Source organism: Hippocampus guttulatus, chromosome 9, assembly GCF_054856545.1.
Source record: "Hippocampus guttulatus isolate MCC_2025c chromosome 9, RoL_Hgut_1.0, whole genome shotgun sequence".
NCBI classification, from domain to species: Eukaryota; Metazoa; Chordata; class Actinopteri; order Syngnathiformes; family Syngnathidae; genus Hippocampus; species Hippocampus guttulatus.
The window spans coordinates 10,019,451-10,039,374 of record NC_141269.1 but is presented as its reverse complement, the minus strand read 5'-3'; the positions used below and the strand labels follow the sequence as shown (position 1 = coordinate 10,039,374).

Sequence of the window (19,924 nt, the reverse complement as noted above, 5' to 3'; positions counted from 1 at the left end):
CTGAGGTCTATGATGGGCCCAACTGGATCTTCAGCTATGCTACTGCTTGGAGTCATTTGTTGTGATGAAATGTTGATGATGGGTTTTACGGACACTTCTCAAAATAACACAGAACAAGCTTTCCTGTCTAAATTTGGAGACATTGTTGCAATACGTCAAGAAATGATTGAACTGGAAGAATTACAACAACGTGTAAGTTTTGCTGAACAGTAGCAGGTCAGCTCTACCAGCTCAGTTTGGGTCAGTCGCTCTTCTGCTTCAAAATAGTACAAAGGAGCAACTGTGAAAAGCATGCTACATAGAACACATTCGTCGTCAGACATATTACAAATGACATCATTGCTGCAGTAAGAATGTTATCAGTATTATGAGGAAAAAGGTTGTTGGTAAAAAATAAAAATAAAAAAATCTTGCAATAAGCGATAAAATATTTAAACGATTGCCTTAAACTTGGGCATCCTTACACCGCATCCACTTATGAGAACATTTTATTTTATGTCCAGACCAATTAAATGACTTGCTTTCAGGGTCAAGGTCAAACTACCAGTCGGTAGTCTGAAGATGCTCCATAGAAGGAGGCTGACAACACCTTCCCTGTGCATGCAGGGCCTGTGCCTGGTGCCGATGGGGATTGAAAAAAACTTGTGAAAGGAAGCTTCGTATGCACTCACACACTCACACATACTGGCAGTTCTTGATGCCGCAACACCTCTTTCCCGGCAACAAATCTAAAACAACATTGACAGCAACCTTGTTGGCTCTTGTTGAATGGTCACACTGAAATGTATACCTTTACGTATAAATAGCTTGGTGTCATGTTGTGTCACCTAATATTTCATGGACAAACAATGTGTCCAATTGCTCAATCCGCCCCACTGCCCCTAAGCCGCCTTTGACAGAATAGCCACAGCAACAGCAAGCCTGGCTGCAAGAAAGGGAATCTTGTGTTGCCGCACACAAGTGCCACTCTGAATTACATCCTGAGGATGTTGAGGTCATCTGGGCGGAGAGCAGACACACCACACATAAGTCCTCACCAAAGTATTAAAATCAAGTTTTTTTCGTAGCTGTAAGAGGGAAAAATTGGATTATCAGACACAAAAAGGGCAATATCGCTTTGTTACATTCACACCAAACAATCCCAAAACACTGCACGTCTGCTGGATAAAGAAAGATTCAAAGTGAAGAATCACCTGCTCCTTTGCAGAAGCACCAATAGGTTAAAAGCAAAGTAAAAAGCAAAAAAAAAAAAAAAAAAGACCTTCGTCCTTAAAGGGTGATAAAATGGGAATGTGTTGGGCACAAGTAATGAATTTTTAATACTTTCTGATATCCTCCATGTGCTTCCACTCCATGTAGCTCAATTAACTAAATATAGTTGTGCACATACAGGGTAGTCCAAAACATTTGAAATAGAGAACTACACCAAGCAATAATGTACAGACTTGAATGACAGAGGCACATAAACTGTTTTATTTTATTTTATTTTTTGCATCTGCAACAAACTGTAACCACGTTAATAAACCTACTGATAAAGAAATACTTCTCAAAATAGAGAATCATCACATCTAGTATCACAATACAAGCACAAACTTCAGAAAAAATACTGAGTCATTTCGTAAAGGCAGATTTTGTGTGTGTGTGTGTGTGTGTGTGTGTGTGTGTGTGTGTGTGTGTGTGTGTGTGCAGCTTTCCATGACTACAACTTTGCCTTCAGGGCAAGACTGCTTTCTAGTGACTCCAACTCTTCATTTCTTCATTTCACTTTTGTCTTAAAACAAGTTTTGCCGCACTTTTCAGTGCATCTAAAACAGTGCGATGAACATCCCACAGTAAGGGACACCATGCACCTTCCTTTGTGTTTACGTGTTTACTTATTGTCTCACCCTTTAATGCGATTCTTTCCAGTTCCGCTCGGTCACATCTCGGGTCACCAAACACAAAGCCCCCACCCCTCCATTCCCCAACATCCCTCCTCAACAGCACCCCCGTATTAATTACATTAATTAGCACGTGGATGAAAGACAAACAAGTGGTTTTTAATGACTTAAAACGACGCGGAATTCTTTTTTAGCGGGGAACCAGCGCCACCACCTCAACTAATGCTGAAAACGGAACGACTGAATTAACCTAAATGAAGAGGTAAATAAAAAAAGCTTCCTATTGTAATCATTTATTATTTTAATACAACATCAGTAAATGGTGTTACTAATTATTATTTTCTAAAAAAAAATGCCAAAAGTACTTTTCTCATGTTGTGTGAAAAAAGCATAACATGAGGGAAAAAAATTATAGAAATAATAACACAACAAATTCTACTCTTGTCATATAATAATCGGCCAATAATAATAATATGATAGTGATAGTTTTAAAGTCGCTGAATAGTTACAATTAATATATAACAGTGATTATTCTTAAATAGCTGTACTGTAATTAAATTCTTCTTATTTCTTATACTGTGTGCGTGTGTGTGGGGGGGGGGTGTTCAATAAAAAACGTTTACAACAATAAATATACTCAAATAATCTCCTGTGACCTGAAGAAATCCACTAAATAATCCACCGTTGTCATGGTCATGCATACAATTTGATGTTTGGGGTTTGAGAAATAATGATGGCAATTCACGTTGGAGTCATGCTCTTCATTTCAAGCATGAAGATGGAGGTTTCTCACATTGTTCTTCAGTAAAATATGAAATACATAAACCAAATGATGTGATTATTCGTTTCAGCAGGTTGTCCAAATTTCTTTTCTGGAAAAAAAAACGTATTTCATCTAATGTAGACGTTCACGTCTAGAGAGTAAATACGATGATAAATTCCATCATCCGCCTGTATTTCCTTAATAAACTGAAGTGTATTTTGTTGTGCTGGAGCAGTGAGTGGACGGAGATTGTCAGGGTCTATTTATTATTGGAAACTAAATGGACTGACGTGTGTCTGCGCTTTGTTCCACGTACGGTTGTTTTCCGACGGTGTGTGCGTGAGCCCTTGACACCCGACCTGCAGACCTCCAGACAAGTTCGACATGATGTGTAATGCCGTACGTAGAGCCGCTTTATGTTTGGGGAGACATATGCTTCCTGCACAAAGCGATATCTCTTTTCTCGTCTCAAACTGAAATGTGACGGACGATAAAGGTACGAGTGTAATTTTGATTTTATGTATGGATTCACACGGGTTCATCGCATGATTGATGCAAGCCTCTTCCTCGCTGCGGTGAAAAATAACAATAACATCACCTTGATGTGTTTCTTCAATTGCCTATAAAACACAACCACACTGCGCTGTACACATCTTAAATTGTAAAATAATGTTGTAGGCCATTGAGAGAGAGAAAGAGAGAGAGAGAGAAAGAGAGAGAGAGAGAAAGAGAAAGAGAGAGAGAGAGAGAGAGAGAGAGAGAGAGCAAATCCAATACTATGTGAAATGTTCAATTGAAATAGTTATTCAAATGAAATGGGCATTGCGTGTGTTTAAAGTCACCATGAAATGCAAATAGCTGTGTGGCAAAATATATCAATGATGGCATAGATGAGAATGTCAGAGACCATAATGACAAAAACTGGAAAAGGAAAACGTCTGCGAGAGTTCAGAGGAACAGAAGGAAGTACGCAGTGAAATTTTTTTGTAGGAATTATAACGTAAATTTAACATAATGGAATAATTAATATCAATAAGTGTTGGATATGCTATTTTATTACTTCCATGCACTCAAAGAAATATTTCAGTTTGACCTAGAAGCACATTAGTAAACAAAATAAAACATCTGTTATCCAACAACCAATCTGGTTAATTATTTCTAACTACTAATTGTGAAGTACTGTACATATCGTGTACAAGAGACTTCGTATTTGTGACCTTGCAACAGGCTAACACGGTACTTCAGAATGTTTGAAAGGCTACATGAGCAAAAGTGAGCAAATCGTCACAAACAAATGAAAATAAGAAGCTTGTCAAATGCTTAAAATGGACACCATCTGCGTTTAAGCCGGTGTTGGGAAAAGTTTTTTCAGTGAGACCAGTTTTGTCTTTTACTAACGTTGCATTTCACATTAGTTTTGTGTTGTAGTAATAAACTGGCAGTATGTCCGTAAAAATGAATGCATAAATAAATTAATAGTAATAATTAAAAAATGATCGTATGGCTGAGCCAAATGAAGAATTCAGAAAAATTGTCAACACTAAATATGGACAACGTGTACAGTATTTATTCCATAATAAAAGTAAACAAAATCATTTTATATTGTTTCTTTTAGAACTAACAAGTTAAAATACATTATTTCAAATACTGATGGAGTGGAGTTAAGCAAAATCTGAGTAATTGCCAGAAACTACTTTAAAGATGTCACTTTTTTTATGTAGACTGGTTGCAGCACTCATCAGTAAGGCAAAAGAACAAGAAGGTTGTAGATGCCAAAAGGAAAACTTTTCTCCCGGTAGCCTATAACACGTTAACATGTCAGATAGGTCAGATACATTTCTCCACATTTAGTGTATTTATCTGCGATCGTGCATATTAGAGTAAACTCTGTGTAATCTGTTGTTCTTGTAAACCTACAGTAATCCAATCGAAATAGAGATAAAAGAGAGGACAAGTTGAACAGACCGCTTCGAAGTTAACTTCTGAGGAAACTTTGGTGCGACAGTTTTGCACGGTAGGTTGAAGGTTGCATATGCATGTGCACGCACATGCACGCGCAAACGCTCGTGCACGAGACCAATTGGACCTATTGGTGTGTGCAGTTTAGTGCCCGGAAAGGGACAGAGAACATGAGCGCACATTTCGAGGACGGCTCTACTTTTACTCATTTCACGCCCCCCCCCCCCCCCTCGCCTCCACGAGGACCCTCCTTTTTTTCCACCTAAAGCGTTTAGTTGCAGCTGAGTGAACACTTGCAGGCAGCGCAATAAGGAGCGGAAGGGTCGAATTATTTCAACTTGCATTGCAACCCCCCCCCCCCCCCCCCCCACTGTACACAGCTGCAAGAGTGAAAGAAGAGAGCGAGCGAATTACAAAAAGTCAGAGAGAGAGAGAGCGAGAGCGAGAGAGAGAGAGAGAGAGAGAATAGCAAAAACTTTGCTCTTTTCCTTTTATCTCTCCCCCCCCCTTTCCCCCCTTCTCCTCTTCTATCATGATGGACCTGCAGGGGCCCAGGAGTAGTGCACTGCGGCAGGGAAGAGCAGGTAGGCTCGCATCGGGTCACTTCCATCTCACGCCTTGTTTGCATTTAACTTTCGGATCAGGTGAAACACGCAAGTCGCGCGTGTGTGACAGCAACGTGTTTCTATGGCGCTTTTAATTAAAGTCGCTTCCTTCTAAATCTTCAAACTGCTGTCGAGTTGGACAAATTGTGTGAACTGTTTCAAAGTTCTGGCAAGCCATTCAAACTTTCAAAGGCTTCAATATAACTCATTTCAAACTCGCTCTGCTTATCAGATTGGGGACAGCTTTTTTTGTAAGACAGTGGCAGTGGAAGATTTTTTTTTGTTGTTGACTAGCTTGTTGTGTTGACCTATATTTCACTATTGCCATAGGTGTGCTTGTTCAAAGCAGGAGAATGGGACTTCTGCAGGTACCATTTCAATGTTACAAAGTCATCAGAGGGCCATACTAAATTTACAAAAATTGATGCTAAATGACTATTTTTGGGGCTGTGTGTTTTGGGGCTTTTTATACAGTTCTGCAGTTTTATTTGCTCCAGTAGGATCATTTTGAGGGCCATATATGGCCCACGTACCGTAGGTTCTACACCTTTTCTTTAATGAACATTTTATTTATGGGTTGGTTACGTTATGTTCATTCCATTATGCCTTGTTTAATGGAAAAACCTGATTATGTACCGATAGCAGTTTAGCACTTTGTAAGGAAAGCAGCGTGTTTTGTAGATGTTTAAAATATATGCCACAGGTTTCAAAAAGGCAGGAGAGCAATGTGATTGTCAGCCAATCTGTGATGAAAGTAAATGATAACAATATTGCACTTTTTCGGAGGGCTGCATTTTTAGACGAACGCTTGGGCCTACTACACTACTACTGATTTTTTAAATTTTGGCCTTGATGGTGGAACTTTTTTGAGGCAGATACAGTTACTTGATATACAAAGTCTGAGAATTCCTGTATGTATTTTTAAGGGTTAAGTATCTTTGCTCCTGGTTCAGAGAAGCCATTTTTCACTCCAGTTTTAAACATTCTGAAATAACTTAATTGGCTCCTGTGTGTTTTCCATAATACAAGTAGTTCATCTGCGATATGAGTCTATTCATAAAACAGCGGGGCTTCCAGAACAGCACAATCAACCATTGTATGGCAACCGGTGGATTGCACATCATTTCATATCCATGCCTGCTGCTCTGTATTGATAAAACGTCCTTTGGACAGTGGAAAGCTAAGCCTCATTATTCTTCCTCATCATTTATTTTCTTGGGTTGATGGACAAATACACAGAAAATATGTAACATTTAACAGGCTTTATACTTAATGAACAGTGATATATGAGATAGACAAATCATGTCTCATTTTTCAGTCTTTTAAAATGGGCTATTGCCACGACGAACTTAAAGGAAAGACATGAATAATAACCACAGAGGAAATCATATTTTTTAGGAGGGCCTCTCTGTTGACGGGTGCAGTAGTAAGGGCCCACGGCCTTTGCTTGCAGCCTCTCCATGAAATACGTGATCTGGGTGCAAAGAATCCAATGAGATGTCCCAAGCCGCTGGCCATGTGTTAAAGTGTGCCATTCGTTCTTCAGAAGGCACAAGGAAGCAAGGATCTCGCTCTTTCTCTCTCTCTCTCTCTCTCTCTCTCTCTCTCTCTCTCTCTCTCTCTCCCTCTCTCTAATAAATATGTTCACTCGGTATGATATGTAATGAAAGGTCAAAAGCAATTCGTGAATGTGACGTCATCCACGTTTGCTCGGCAGTCTTCATAGCGTTTTTTTCAAATCCAAAATTTACTGCTAAAACGGGATTTTATTTCGATAGACAAGTATCATGAAAGTGTACTAATGGCAGCAATTAATAGAAATGGGATTTTGCGCTGCTAGAAAAGGGGGAGGGGAGCGTTGGGGGGGGGCGGACAGAGATGACCTCAAGTGCCCCTCAAAGTGCGTGAGAGCTTGTGGTCAGGCCTCACTTGACTCCTCATTATGGAGCATTACCAGCCAACCAAGTCATTACAAATGGACGAAGTGTGAATCGCCTATATGCGCAATTTGTCGGCATATATTTTATTTAGGAATTTTTCGATTTCTATTTTGAACAGAAGGCCTACATCTCATAAGCAAAAAGAAATGTAAGAGTTGAGACGAAGGGGCTTTCTCATTACGTTGACAGCCATGCGGGCGTGTAATAAACGAGCTTGGTGGAGTTAACATGCGCTATTAATTTTTCATTGCTTTTTCGTTTCGAGGCTCGGGCGCAAAAAGGCAAAACAGTCTTTCACGGTGGATAGATTGAGGGAAGGAAGAAAGACACTACAACATGACCCTCAATTTGCCTCCCAATGATTATCACGAGCACATTTCTTCTTACTAATGTTTAAAAAAAGTCTAATCTCCCCTTTCCCTCCTCCGCGCTCTCATTTCCAACACTGAGAGGTAAGCTAATGAAATATGGTAATGTATCAGGACCCCCGGATTAAAGTCGTCCCACCCTGATGGAAGTTTTCTCCAAATTTCCAAGCCTAAAGCAACAACAATCTGTATACATGATTGCTTGTGTTTGGCTGTTTTTAATTGCTTATGTATTTAATTTGCAAATGGGAGGCATGCGACCAGAAAGCGTTTTGTTTCTTCCAAATCTGTAATTCAAACTGAGCCCAAAACAGAAGAGTACAAAATTGCTGGTAAACACGAAATAATATTTTTACATTTTCTTAATTCATTGCAGCCATGTTGTCTTTTTTACTCCAGATTTAAAAAAGTGTTGTAACGTAAAAGCGATATTCAAGAGTGAGAACATACAGAAAACATATATACAGTATTTTTAACTAGGTAATTGAAACATTTGAATTTGAAGTAATGACATGTCAAACAAATGATCGTATATTATTATTATTATTATCATCATTTTTATTATTGACCAATATATGGCCTAAATGAAGTGTAAACGCCAAAGTTGCCCAATTTTCATTTTAACAGTCCCCAACTCCCGATTAAAAAAATTGAAACTACAGACTACGGAACAAGCATTGTTTAGCACGGACGGAAGATATTTTATAATTCATCCAGTCAAGAAAAGAAGCATCAAACGTGAATTCATCGTGACTTTTTGACACCAGTAATACAACTTTTTGTTGATTTGAAAATGTGCAATTTGGTTCTTTTAGGGCATGATCAGAGCAATTATACAATGCAATGATAATATTTTCCATGGATGAATGACAATTTGCACAAACGGAACACATAATCACATTTAGCACTGCTAAAGTTATTTTGTTTTTTTCGTACGCATTGTGCAAATGTATACTTGCTTATTTATATGCACATTTGAACGCCCCCTGGTGACTCTTTTGGGAAGCACACACAAAAAACGACATGTTTTCTGAAAAGAAAATCCAAACATTCATCAAAAAAAGGCATTTCTTTCAACTGGCAGTGCTGGTGTTTTTGAGTTTAAACCGCTTAGGCTGTGAAAAGTCCAGAAACTTATAGCTCAAAGCACACTTCTCGAGTGGCGCTATTCGTTTATTGATTGAATAACACGAAGTACAGTATTCCATGAACACGTTCATTCCTTGACACCTCAGGCTGGCATGCCTTTTTAATGAAAATAAATATTATCGGGTATCTTGTTTTTTTTCCCAATAATATTTCGAGGACGTCATATGGTTCTTTAGTTGTGGATATGCAGGTCTGTTCATGAGGTAGAATAGCAGAGAAAGTGAAATCATTACATATCGAGGAGCAGGAAGCACATGGAAATAACTACTTTCTAATTTGGCTCACGCTTAAGGCTATTTGTGTGCTTAATATTACACGATCGCGGCTCAGATATGCCTTAGAAAATCAGGTGGGACGAACATTTATTGAATCTTCCCGCTCTCCTCGCAGTTTGGAGGGATGCTGGATAATTGCAGTTCATTAAAAACGACGCCCGTTTGAATTCACAAGCAGTTCATGGAAGGCAATACTTGTTTTATGCTTTGGATTCTCCTCAACTTTAAGCTTTATAATGCCTTCTGTAATATTGACAACATGTCAGTTGTTTTCAGTCAGCTTTCAGAAACATGCACGGTTTATAAAGGACATATTTTATGTAAACTGCAAAAAATTGTTGTAATGAGGAGTCGAATGCATTTTCAATGCTGGAGAATTGTACTCAGACGTCATAAGACATTGCTGCAACAAAGCCTCATTTTAGTAATATTCATTTAATCGGCTATTTAACATTGGCACGGATAACTTGAGCGCAAATCTCCATAAAAGCGTGAGGTTTCTACGCGCTTAATTGAAATTAAACGTAAAACCGTCTGTGATTCCTTTAGTAGGAAGGGGTGTGGTCGAGTTCATCCATTGGTTAGGGATTATAATAAACTTTAAAGGGTCATTGGCTGCTATCTTTCGTGTCAACCAATCGGAGCCACGTACAACCCCGCCCTTTCAGTTCAAAGCAAGTCGTGACGCAATGAGGATCTCGCGTTGTGATTGGCTGTGAGGTGGCTGAGTGACAGGCAGCTGGCCGGCGGCTGGACGTCAGGCTTCCAGGGGGTTGAGAGCGCGGGCGCTGTCCGCAAGAGAACAGGTTCTGAAACGCGGGGGTGCACCAGCAAGCAGCCGCTCTCTCGGTGGAAACCTCCCGATTGTCGCACATTTACGCCAACGCCGCCGCCTCCTTCTTATGTTTTGAGTTTTGAGCAAAGCAAATCAACTCCTTTCCAACTCGCGCGGGACGGCTCAGTTGGACTTGGGCAGCGAATCGCTTTAAAAAACCGGGAGCGGTTCTGAACGGTGTCTTCTATTCTTTCGGGCTCCGTGGATATGACACTCGGACGTGGGATCACTCACTTGCCATCTCAAGCTTTACTGATGGGACATCACACAAGAAAGCAATGGAAAGCAGACCTAATTGTGGATTTGTGACATTTTTAGTGAATGAAACAGCTTTTTGATTCTTTTTTTGTTTGTTTGTTTTGTTTGTTTTTACTTGTTTTCGTTGTGAGACTGAGCGGAGAAAGTTGAGTCCGAGGGGGACCACGACCAGAGAACCGAGTCTATGGGGGCTGGGAATGTCTTCTTTTCAAACGTTTTGAAATCCATTTTACGTGTTTTTTCCCTCTTATTTGGCCCGATCACTGTGAAGATTTCAAGGGATGAATGGCAATCTCGTTCTTTACTTGCTTTGACCGACTGTGGTGTCTCGTCACATTGAAGACACCGCTTCCTTCGTTCCTTTTCCAAACCTGATTTTTCATTCCTCAATGTTTCATTTATTTCACTACACCTGGGGACACTAACAAGTGAACGAATCAAACAGAAATAGATTTCGTCTCTCTGTCTTTTTTTAAGGAACTACTTTGCATCAACTGGAGGACAGATCTATCAAAATAGAGGTTGGCCCGAGACTGCGCATTTTTCTTTTATTTTGTTCTTATATCGGGGCCCTGGAGCCCTAGCTCACATGGAGATCCACTGTAAGCACGACCCGTTTGCGGCTATGCACAGTAAGTTTTTTAACTTTTAATGTTCTGTTTTTTTGCATGTTCACTCCACAACTAAATCGATGGTTTATTCGAAGATACACTCATATTGAGGCCAATTATGTATTTGGCGCACTGCAAAAAAAACAACAAACAAACAAAAAAAAAACCAACCCCCCCTCCCCCAAATGTTTTTATTTATTCTTTCATCCTGAAGTGTCTAGGACGTCCGCAGTGGTGATTTGTTTTTTTCTATTTTATTTCAATCTTGATACAAAATTATGTTGGTGTTTTTCTTTTACTGACATTTTTTGGGACTCTGGACTTACTCGATAAAAGTTGAAATATCAAGCACGGTGTTTCAATTGTTGACCATACTTTCATTTCAAAGGAAAGACCTCGTTGTTGGGGGGTGGGCGGTCTGGGGTTAAAACAGAGGGAGAGAGAGAGAGAGAGAGAGAGAGAGTGAGGGAAGGGGAGAGCGGTTGTGCGAAGTCCATTGTGCTTTTGCGTATAACGTGGATGGACAGACTGAAACGGTACTTTTCGCGCTGCAGGTGCAAGTACATGTGGTCTTGGAATACGAACTACGTCGTTGGGTCCGAGAGGAAAACACATCCCACGGCCTCAGACATCAATGGCACCTTTGTCATTTATTAATAAGAATAACAAAAATGATAGAAATAATAAAAGCTTGGTTTTGAATGGGACTAGAGAAGGATGTAAATTTAAAAAATATATATGTATATGCATATTATTGCATGTGTGCTTGCAGTAGTGGAGGACTCGGCGGTTCGTAATATTTTGGTAGACCGCATGGACGGAGACGCGTGTTTTGTAGTCAGAAATGAAATAAGCGTGTTAACAAAGCTTACAGGTATGCTTAAATCGGTGAAACCGTTATAAAACATTGCACACACAAATGCGAAATATTTGCTTGATAGTCACATCATGTTTCTACACTGTATAATTTATATATAAATGTATAATTTAAACTCATGGACTTGACACCATAAATATTTGATAAAATTCTGGCTCCCTTAACTTCATTTTGGAGTTGTGAATCTACACCAAACATATTTTAAAATCGTATCATGTTGGATTTCTCACTTAAAAGCCCACACAAAGCGTATAACAGCATTCCGAAGCATTTAATAGATATTGCATTCATTCATTTTCCTGGGGGGAAGCGCATTATGTGAAACACACACACACGCACACACACACACACGCACGCACACACACACACACACACTCACACACACACACACACACACACACACACACACACACACACACACACACGCATAACACGCGCACACACACACACACACACACACACACACACACACACACACACCCACACACACACACCCACACCCAAAGGCTAGAACAAATTGTGTTTCTTCTCGCAGTAGTTGGCCCAAAGTCAATGATCCGAGGCGCTCGAAGGCAACAGAGAAGTTCTGGGACGGTTTAAAACGATTACATCTAAAAATGTCAAAAGGGAGAGTGAGAGAGGTTGCTATGAATGAACTTTGACGCGTGGAAATGCTCCGCTTGGGTGTGTGTGTGTGCGAGCGTGTGTACGTGTATGGGTGTTTGTGTGTGTGTATATATACATTTTTTTGGTACGCTGTTGGTAATATTTTTTCCACGTTATCTCCTTTTTTTGTTGAAACACAATTTGAGCAGCAATTTCATCCGGCGTGATACCGTCACAATAATATGAAAACATTGAACCGCTCCAGTAAGTTATGAGCAGCTCGGAACAATATATGTCCGTTTTAAAAGGAATTCTTCCAGGTAATTGTGATGATAATGAGCTGCATATTGTAATGTTAATGCTGCATGCTGGCATCCCAAATATTCATTTGGCTGTTAGCTGCCCGGAGATCATGAACGGAAGAAAAGGAAAAATAAATGTGAAATTATTATACAAAAAAAACACACACACACACACACACACACACACACACACACACACACACACACACACACACACACACACACACACACACACACATATACATATATATATATATATATATGAATTACTAAATAGAATCTTTCCTTTATAGATAATATGGAAAAAGCAACATACAGACATACAGAATAAAATTGCCTGGCGTGCCCCTTGCGTAGTGTTGGAACGAAATTCACTTAAATTAGTATCCTCACTGACAACTTCTCAAAAAGCTCTGCTGCCCAGTCTGTACAGTATTTGTTTTTCAAAGACAGTAGGAAAAAGGATTAGTATGTTGCCGTTTTTTTTCATTGTTTATGTATTTATTTTTGAGACTTCAGGCGGTGACACAGAGCAATGTGGCTGCAGGAAAAGAGAGACAGAGAGCTTAATGGGCTTTATTTTCTGGATAGGGGAGCTTGAATTTATTCTCCTTTATCTCTGTATTTTTTTTCCTCCTCCGGAAATAGTGAATCAATCAAACATTTAGGGAGGTGCTTTGCTCCCTAGTCAGCTCCTATAAAGGATATATAAATGAAAATACAACAGGGATGCATAATGACTCCTGGTCCCCATGGCTGGCAGGCAGGCAGGCTGCGTCCCCTTTGATTCTTGCAGGATAGAAAATAAAACTGCTGCACGTGCCAAGAGTTCCTCTCTCTCTTGAGGTTCAAGCTTTTGGAGGAAGACCTTTAGAAGCCAAGAGCCTCGATTTGGCAAAAATCTTTGTATCTAATTTGCAACAAAACCTCCCCAGCTGCCAGCTGTGATTGAATTCCTGAAAGCAAATGGTTAATTTGTTTGGTCAGTGGCTTGAAATTACTGGACTAATCTGTCACAGTTAGAAATATCAGACCCTGATTTCTGACAGTATACATGCAGATGTTGATTTTAGAAGTTTGAGGTCATTTTGAATATTGCTTACTGTCTCCCATGGGAATATTTCCTTTGAAAACATGGCTCTTAAATTACCTTAATTTAGCAAACATTCGAATGATTAGTCTCTTGCTTGTCTTGCAGTTCATAAAGTTTTTATGTGTCATTCTCAACCCTTTGCAAATTCGTTCACTGTCTTCTTATATTTGGAAGTTGACGTGTCACAGAACAGATTGTGTCCAAATAGCAGGTTCAATTTATTGTGTTTTTCTGACCTTCCCTATCAGTGTCTATAGGATAGGGAAATAAAATTTGGACACATAATCCAAAGAGCTTTACTCCAAGAATCGTCTAATGCCAACAGTAAATACACAGATAAGTGAATAGTTATCTGGAGGTTGTTTTTGTTGGTTACCAGACATTAGCAATATTTTTCGTGGTCCAGCCCGGATAGGAAAAGTGAAAGAAATCATTTCGTTTGCTCTTATCTGAGAGAGCAGGAGAAGAAAAAAGCAGCAGTAGACTTGTGTGCACACAGCAGTTTGCTGCAAAGTGGGCTTCTATGGAAGTGAAAATGAAAATCATGATATGAGGCATGACTTTTTATAAATGTAGCACAAACACAATCCATTCTTTTATTAAAGATTTGATTTGTACAGATTGTAAAACAATTCCGGGAAATAAAATTATTGCAATATGTTGAAACACAAAATTATTGCAATATGTTGAAACCCAGGGTCAAACTGAGGTCCGGGGGCCAAATCCGGCCAGCCACATCATTTGAGGTGGTCCGTGACAAAAATGTCTGAATCATAAGACTTTTAGTAACTCTACATGCAACTTTGTAAATAAAGTTTTCGTGTACTTGTCAGCTATAAAAACAAACGAACTCCTGGTAAAATGTAATAACAATAAAACATTGACAAACTTCTACAATGACATATTGGACAGCTATAAAACATTCTAAATCATTACAATTTGTTAACAAGTAACAGGAACATGAACAGTAAGACTAAAACACTATCCATGAACTGCCAGGGTGTCGCGAACCGAAGTTTTATAAAGCCCTTTGAAATTCTAGTGAATCTTCTCCCATTTTTTAAATCTCATTGTGGTCCTTTTCTGACAGAGTAAATTTCACAGAGTACATTTTAGCCTAAAATGACAATATTTGGACCCAGTCTAAATTGAGTACAATCAAGTAAAAAATCCCTCTGCTCAGAATTTTTTTTCAGTGTAAAATTGACTCTGAGTATTTTACTCTTGAATTTTTCTCTGTTTAACGTGGGACCAAATATAGTTTATTCGAGTAAAAAGGTACTTTCCCAAATTTACTGTGCAGAAGTAAAAAGCAGAGTGAATGTTTTGTTGCTTGCAATGTAAGACACGCTGACATCTTGAGACTTTGGCCATTCGACTTTGTACAGTAGAGGCTCTAGTGTACCGGCAATGTGTTTGGGACATTGCGTTGCTGCAATAGGCATATAAATAGAAGCCCGCAGGTCTGGCCATAATTTCAAACTGCAGATTAAAAAAAAGTGCCTGGACAGTTATTCCACTGATACCAAAGTGATGTAATTCATTATATCCACCCTTCAACATTACTGATGGCCAGAAAAAAACAGTACAATAAACTTTGGCATTTACGACATGTTATATTCATTTTAGCTTTGCTGTACTTATTTTGGATGAAGTACTGTCACGTTGTGTGGTGGTGGTGGACCCCAAAAGCAGGCAAGAGTAGAGGAGCAGGGTGAACTTGACGAGGTGTATTAAAACAGAAATAAATCCAGAACAAACATAGTCATGAAAACAAAAAGAATCCAAAGTAACAAACCAAAAACATGGCTGTGGCAAAAAACTAACAGGAACAAAAACATGACAGCAGAAAGCAACAAGCAAAAAGCAACAAACAAACATGACAGTAGCCAACAGCAACAATGAGCCAACAATGAGTGCTCGGGCTGGGAGTCCTTTTAAAGCCACTAATTACCGAATGACCAACAGGTGTGCAGCTGCAGGGAAAAGCCCCACAGTGCCACCTGTTGGTCACAAACCAAAACATGACAAGTCCAACTTGGAGGTATTGATATACGCCATTGTATTGTCCCATAACAATTCCATTGTGTTGATAGCCCAATTTGGCAACATCTCTTTTTCCCCCCTACAAGTGAACTTGAAGTTCCAGCGTGTCAACATTGTCTAACCTGCCCGTTACACAGACGAGCACTCCTGGGTATGGCCTTGGTGGGTGCGACTCCATACGTTGCTATCTTTCGAAAAAGCGATTGCTTTTCAAAACGTGGCAGCGGGGACATCTGCATAATGAGTTTCATTCTATCGAGAAAGAAATAAAGTGATGAAGAAAGTGAAATAGCTTTGTTTAATTTCCAAGTACAAGACTCTCCAGACTTTCTCGTTGCAGTTAGCCCTCATGTGCAGACATATTTGTTTTGGAGATGGAGGCGGTTTAGTGTGATTGTGTGCTTGCTTCATGGGCATGCAGAAAAGAAAGACGTGGTCAGGTTTAGGGAAGAGCTTTGTATTTTATGGGGTATCCCTGCAGGGGTCATGTATTTAAAATCTATTACCCTCACAGCTGGGATTAGTGTGTGTGTGTGTGTGTGTGTGTGTGTGTGTGTGTTTGTGTTTCCCCTGAAGACACAATCACTATGGTAATACAAAAGCAGTGGATTACAGAAATGATGCATTGCCTTTTGGTACAACATATACTATACATAAACATATTGTGGGGGAGTAGGAGTGACAGTGTCCTGAGCCAGTCCCTGATGCATATCTCGTCTCCCTCATGGAGGCTGGATTCATGTTGGATGCCTTAAGTTGCTCAGACTGTTGTTGCCGTGGCCACCCAAAGACAACATTTTCATTTTGAGTGTAGATTTGAAGATATGACTTAGATTTCCTCTCTGAATTAATTTGTGTATTTACAGGTCAGCATGCAATTGAATGAAATTCAATAGACGCAGCTACCTTAAATGTGCCTTCTTGTCAGTTTAAGTGATTGACGTATTCATTTGACAATAAGTTGACGATTGTGGCTGTATGTTGAATTGTTATCATACTGAGACCTATCGCTTGCATTCTGGTTAACAATGCTTAATAGTAGACGAAGCAAAGTGAAATCTTAGCTTTGCTGTTTACTTCATCTACCCATCCATTATTTGAACCGTCTGTCCTCACGAGGATCACGGGTGTAGCCTATCACAGCCGTCTTCGCGCAGTAGGCGTGGGACACCCTGAACTGGATGCCAGTTAATCGCTGGCTGCTTACTGAATTCACAATAAAAGAATATATGCATAACATACGCAATTACACAAGTGTTGTCAGAAAATGCACCACTTAGTTTCAGAATTCTTCAGCCTTCTTCCGTCTGCTCTTTATGCATCATTATGTTTCGATCAAAAGGGAGTGTTAAAACAGGATCTCTCGAAATGCTATATTTTTACTGGATGTCATTAGAAAGTATAGAAGTTGTGTGGTGGTTCATTCCAATTTGTTCCCATCCTATCTCTTTATTCCCTCTTGCCTCAGGGGAAAATTGGTGGCGTCACTCAAGCCCCTGTGGATCAATAATTAATTGAAATCCTTTCATTTACGTGAAATCTTAGTTTAGTCTGGCTAAAAGGGTCAGGGGAGTATTATGTTGGTAAGCTAGGGTTTATTTAGCCCTAACTGTGTGTGTATATGTGTGTTTGGTGGTGGTGGTGTTGGGGGTTCAGTGAAATTACATCACAGTGTGACACAGTACAGTTCGACCCTAAGCACCTAATAGTAAATCCTTTTCGAAAGTTTAGGAACTGACTCGCTCGTTCATCTGTCTTAGACCAAACTTCAACTGTCTGCTTTTTACAGGGCATGGCGGCGTCAACCAGCTTGGGGGTGTGTTTGTAAATGGCCGACCTCTCCCAGATGTTGTGCGACAGCGAATAGTAGAACTCGCCCATCAAGGTGTGCGTCCCTGCGATATCTCCCGCCAGCTACGCGTCAGCCATGGATGTGTCAGCAAAATACTGGGCAGGTATGGAAGACACGTACGCCTGGGCACTCATGTGACCTCTGAACTTTACTCTGGACTCTTACATAACGAGAATAAAACTAATGAGAGATTCTGTCATCAAGGTAGGTCGCCTAGTAGGTCATGCATCGCCTCTGCTGCCAAGCTGCCAATTCCCCGAGCTTGCACATTTCCACTGCCATCATCTCCTCTGTTTTCTCCCGGTCTTGTTCGTTCCCTTTTATCCTGACTCACATTTCTCCTTTTCACCTTTCTTTCCCCTCCTGTCCAACTACTTTTTTTCCTTCACCTTTTATGAGGCCAATTTCAAACGTAAATCCCGGCTCGCTCCGTCTGCCAGAGAAGAAAGGGGCACAAAGGGGGGAAAGATTCATCACTTTTTGGAATTAGCATCAAAATGAAAGTGGCACCATATTTCAGCACCACAAAATATAGCGAAAGGAGAATAGGGACAAGGATGGGGAAAGAGGAGGGAGGGGGCATGCTGAAGAAGAAGTAAGGAGAAGTCAAAAAGGAATTAGAAACGGAGAGACCATTTGTGGTGACGACAGGGAAGGATTAGCCACAGCGACCCTCAGCTATATCAAAAAATGTGTTGCTCATTGTTCTCCCTTGCTTCTTTTCTCTTTCTCTCTTGCTCCTTCTCCCAGTCTCCCCCAATCCCTTTCTCCCCCCTGTCCTGGCCGTTCAACTCACTGAAGCGTTACCGCGAGAGGGGGAGGAGGGGATCGAGGGATGCAAGGAAGGAGGGAGGCTTGTTTTATCCTCTTTGCTCTGTCTCTCCACTGCCAGCAGAACAAAAACACTAACTCTGCCTCCTTGTTTGAGTATGTGTGTGTGTGTGTGCGTGCGTCTCATCGGTGCAGATATCAATAACCACGCTCATTTATTCACCAATGATTTGCCTGTGAATAATTTAAATTGGTTTCCACTTGAAAATAGATTGTTCTTTTCCTTTAACAGTGTTTAAAGTCCAGCAGTGCAGAGTGAAAATGGGAAGCACGTGTGCCACACACACACACACACACACACACACACACACACACACACACACACACGCACACACACACACACAACAGAGAACTACACGCTTAAGGAAACAAACATCACGGAAGGGATTACTCCACCGTGTAGTCGCGGTGAGAGAGAAAGAGCAGCAGGTTTAAGACTGACTGACAGCTTGCATCCACACACTGCCTCCCCCTCCCTTTTCTGCAAGCAGAGTAGTGCATTTGCTGTCCTCCATCAGCCCCCCCGCCCACCCCACCCCACCCCACCAGCAGCCCACCTGCCCCTTGTGCATGCAAATACATTCATGAAATAGCCACGCCAGAAAGAAAACTCCTGGATCTCTGTGTGGGCGAGCCTGTCAGTGTCACCCTCGTCTTGCATTTGACTCTCAGTGTGATACGCTGTCACGTCAGATGTGCGTGAGGTCATACAATTTAATATATGACAAGAGTCAAAGCAGCATTATCTCAAGAAATGGAGATCTGAAGTCACACTAAAACCCAGGATTCGAACCATTACTGGGCAGTGAGCGTATATGTACTGTCAAGGAGTAATTTTACAAGTGTGTTTTGCCTAATTTATATATATATACATATATACTGTATATACACACATATATGTATTCAATTCCAGCTCTGGCCTTCCTGTGTGGAGTTTGCCTGTGCTTGCGTGGGTTTTCTCCGGGTCCTCCGGTTTACTCCCACATCCCAAAAACATGCATGGCAGGCTGAGTGAACACTCTTGCCCCTCGGTGTGAGTGTGAGCGCGAATGGTTGTTCATTTCTGTGTGCCCTGCGATTGGCTAGCAACCGGTTCAGGGTGTCCCCCGCCTACTGCCCGAAGACAGCTGGGATGGGCTACAGCACCCCCCGCAACCCTAGTGAGGATAAAGCGGTTCGGAAAATGAATGAATGAATATATACGTATATATATATATATATATATATATATATGGTCTTTGTCCAGTCTGATAGTGATGATACTCAACTGTATTTATAGAGCACTTTCAAACAGCCATTGCTGCATACAAAGTGCTGTACATGGAGCAATTAACATATCCATATACTTTGTAAAACAACACTGGATTGCATATTAAAAATTGGTTTTAATTATAAGGTGATACATGAAGAGGCAACGGTTCATTTTCGATGTAACCAAACCTATGCTCAATAATGTAGTCCAGAGTAGGCATGGCATCTAATGCAAATAACATATGCAACTCGTCCTTCTGTAGAAAAATCTCCACCTACGCTGCTCAGGACAACATAGTTAAGCCATCTATGGTCTCTGTTTACAAGCTTAGCCTAAATCTAGGTGGCAACCATTTGATGAAAAGTGAATATTTTCACACCGTTTTTTTGAGTGCATTTAAGTGCATTACAGTTATTGTCACT

The 19,924-nt window shown here is 40.4% G+C and overlaps 1 protein-coding gene across 1 annotated transcript in view; it reads left to right on the top strand.

Annotated features, from left to right (window-relative positions):
- The first annotated feature begins 5,137 nt into the window (after positions 1 to 5,137).
- pax5 (paired box 5) overlaps positions 5,138 to 19,924 on the top strand; it is a 49,296-nt gene continuing 34,509 nt past the window's right edge. The window contains exons 1-2 of the mRNA XM_086119162.1: positions 5,138 to 5,186; positions 17,357 to 17,522. Of these exons, the coding sequence (XP_085975288.1) occupies positions 5,138 to 5,186; positions 17,357 to 17,522 (215 nt within the window). The remainder of the gene's footprint in view (positions 5,187 to 17,356; positions 17,523 to 19,924) is intronic.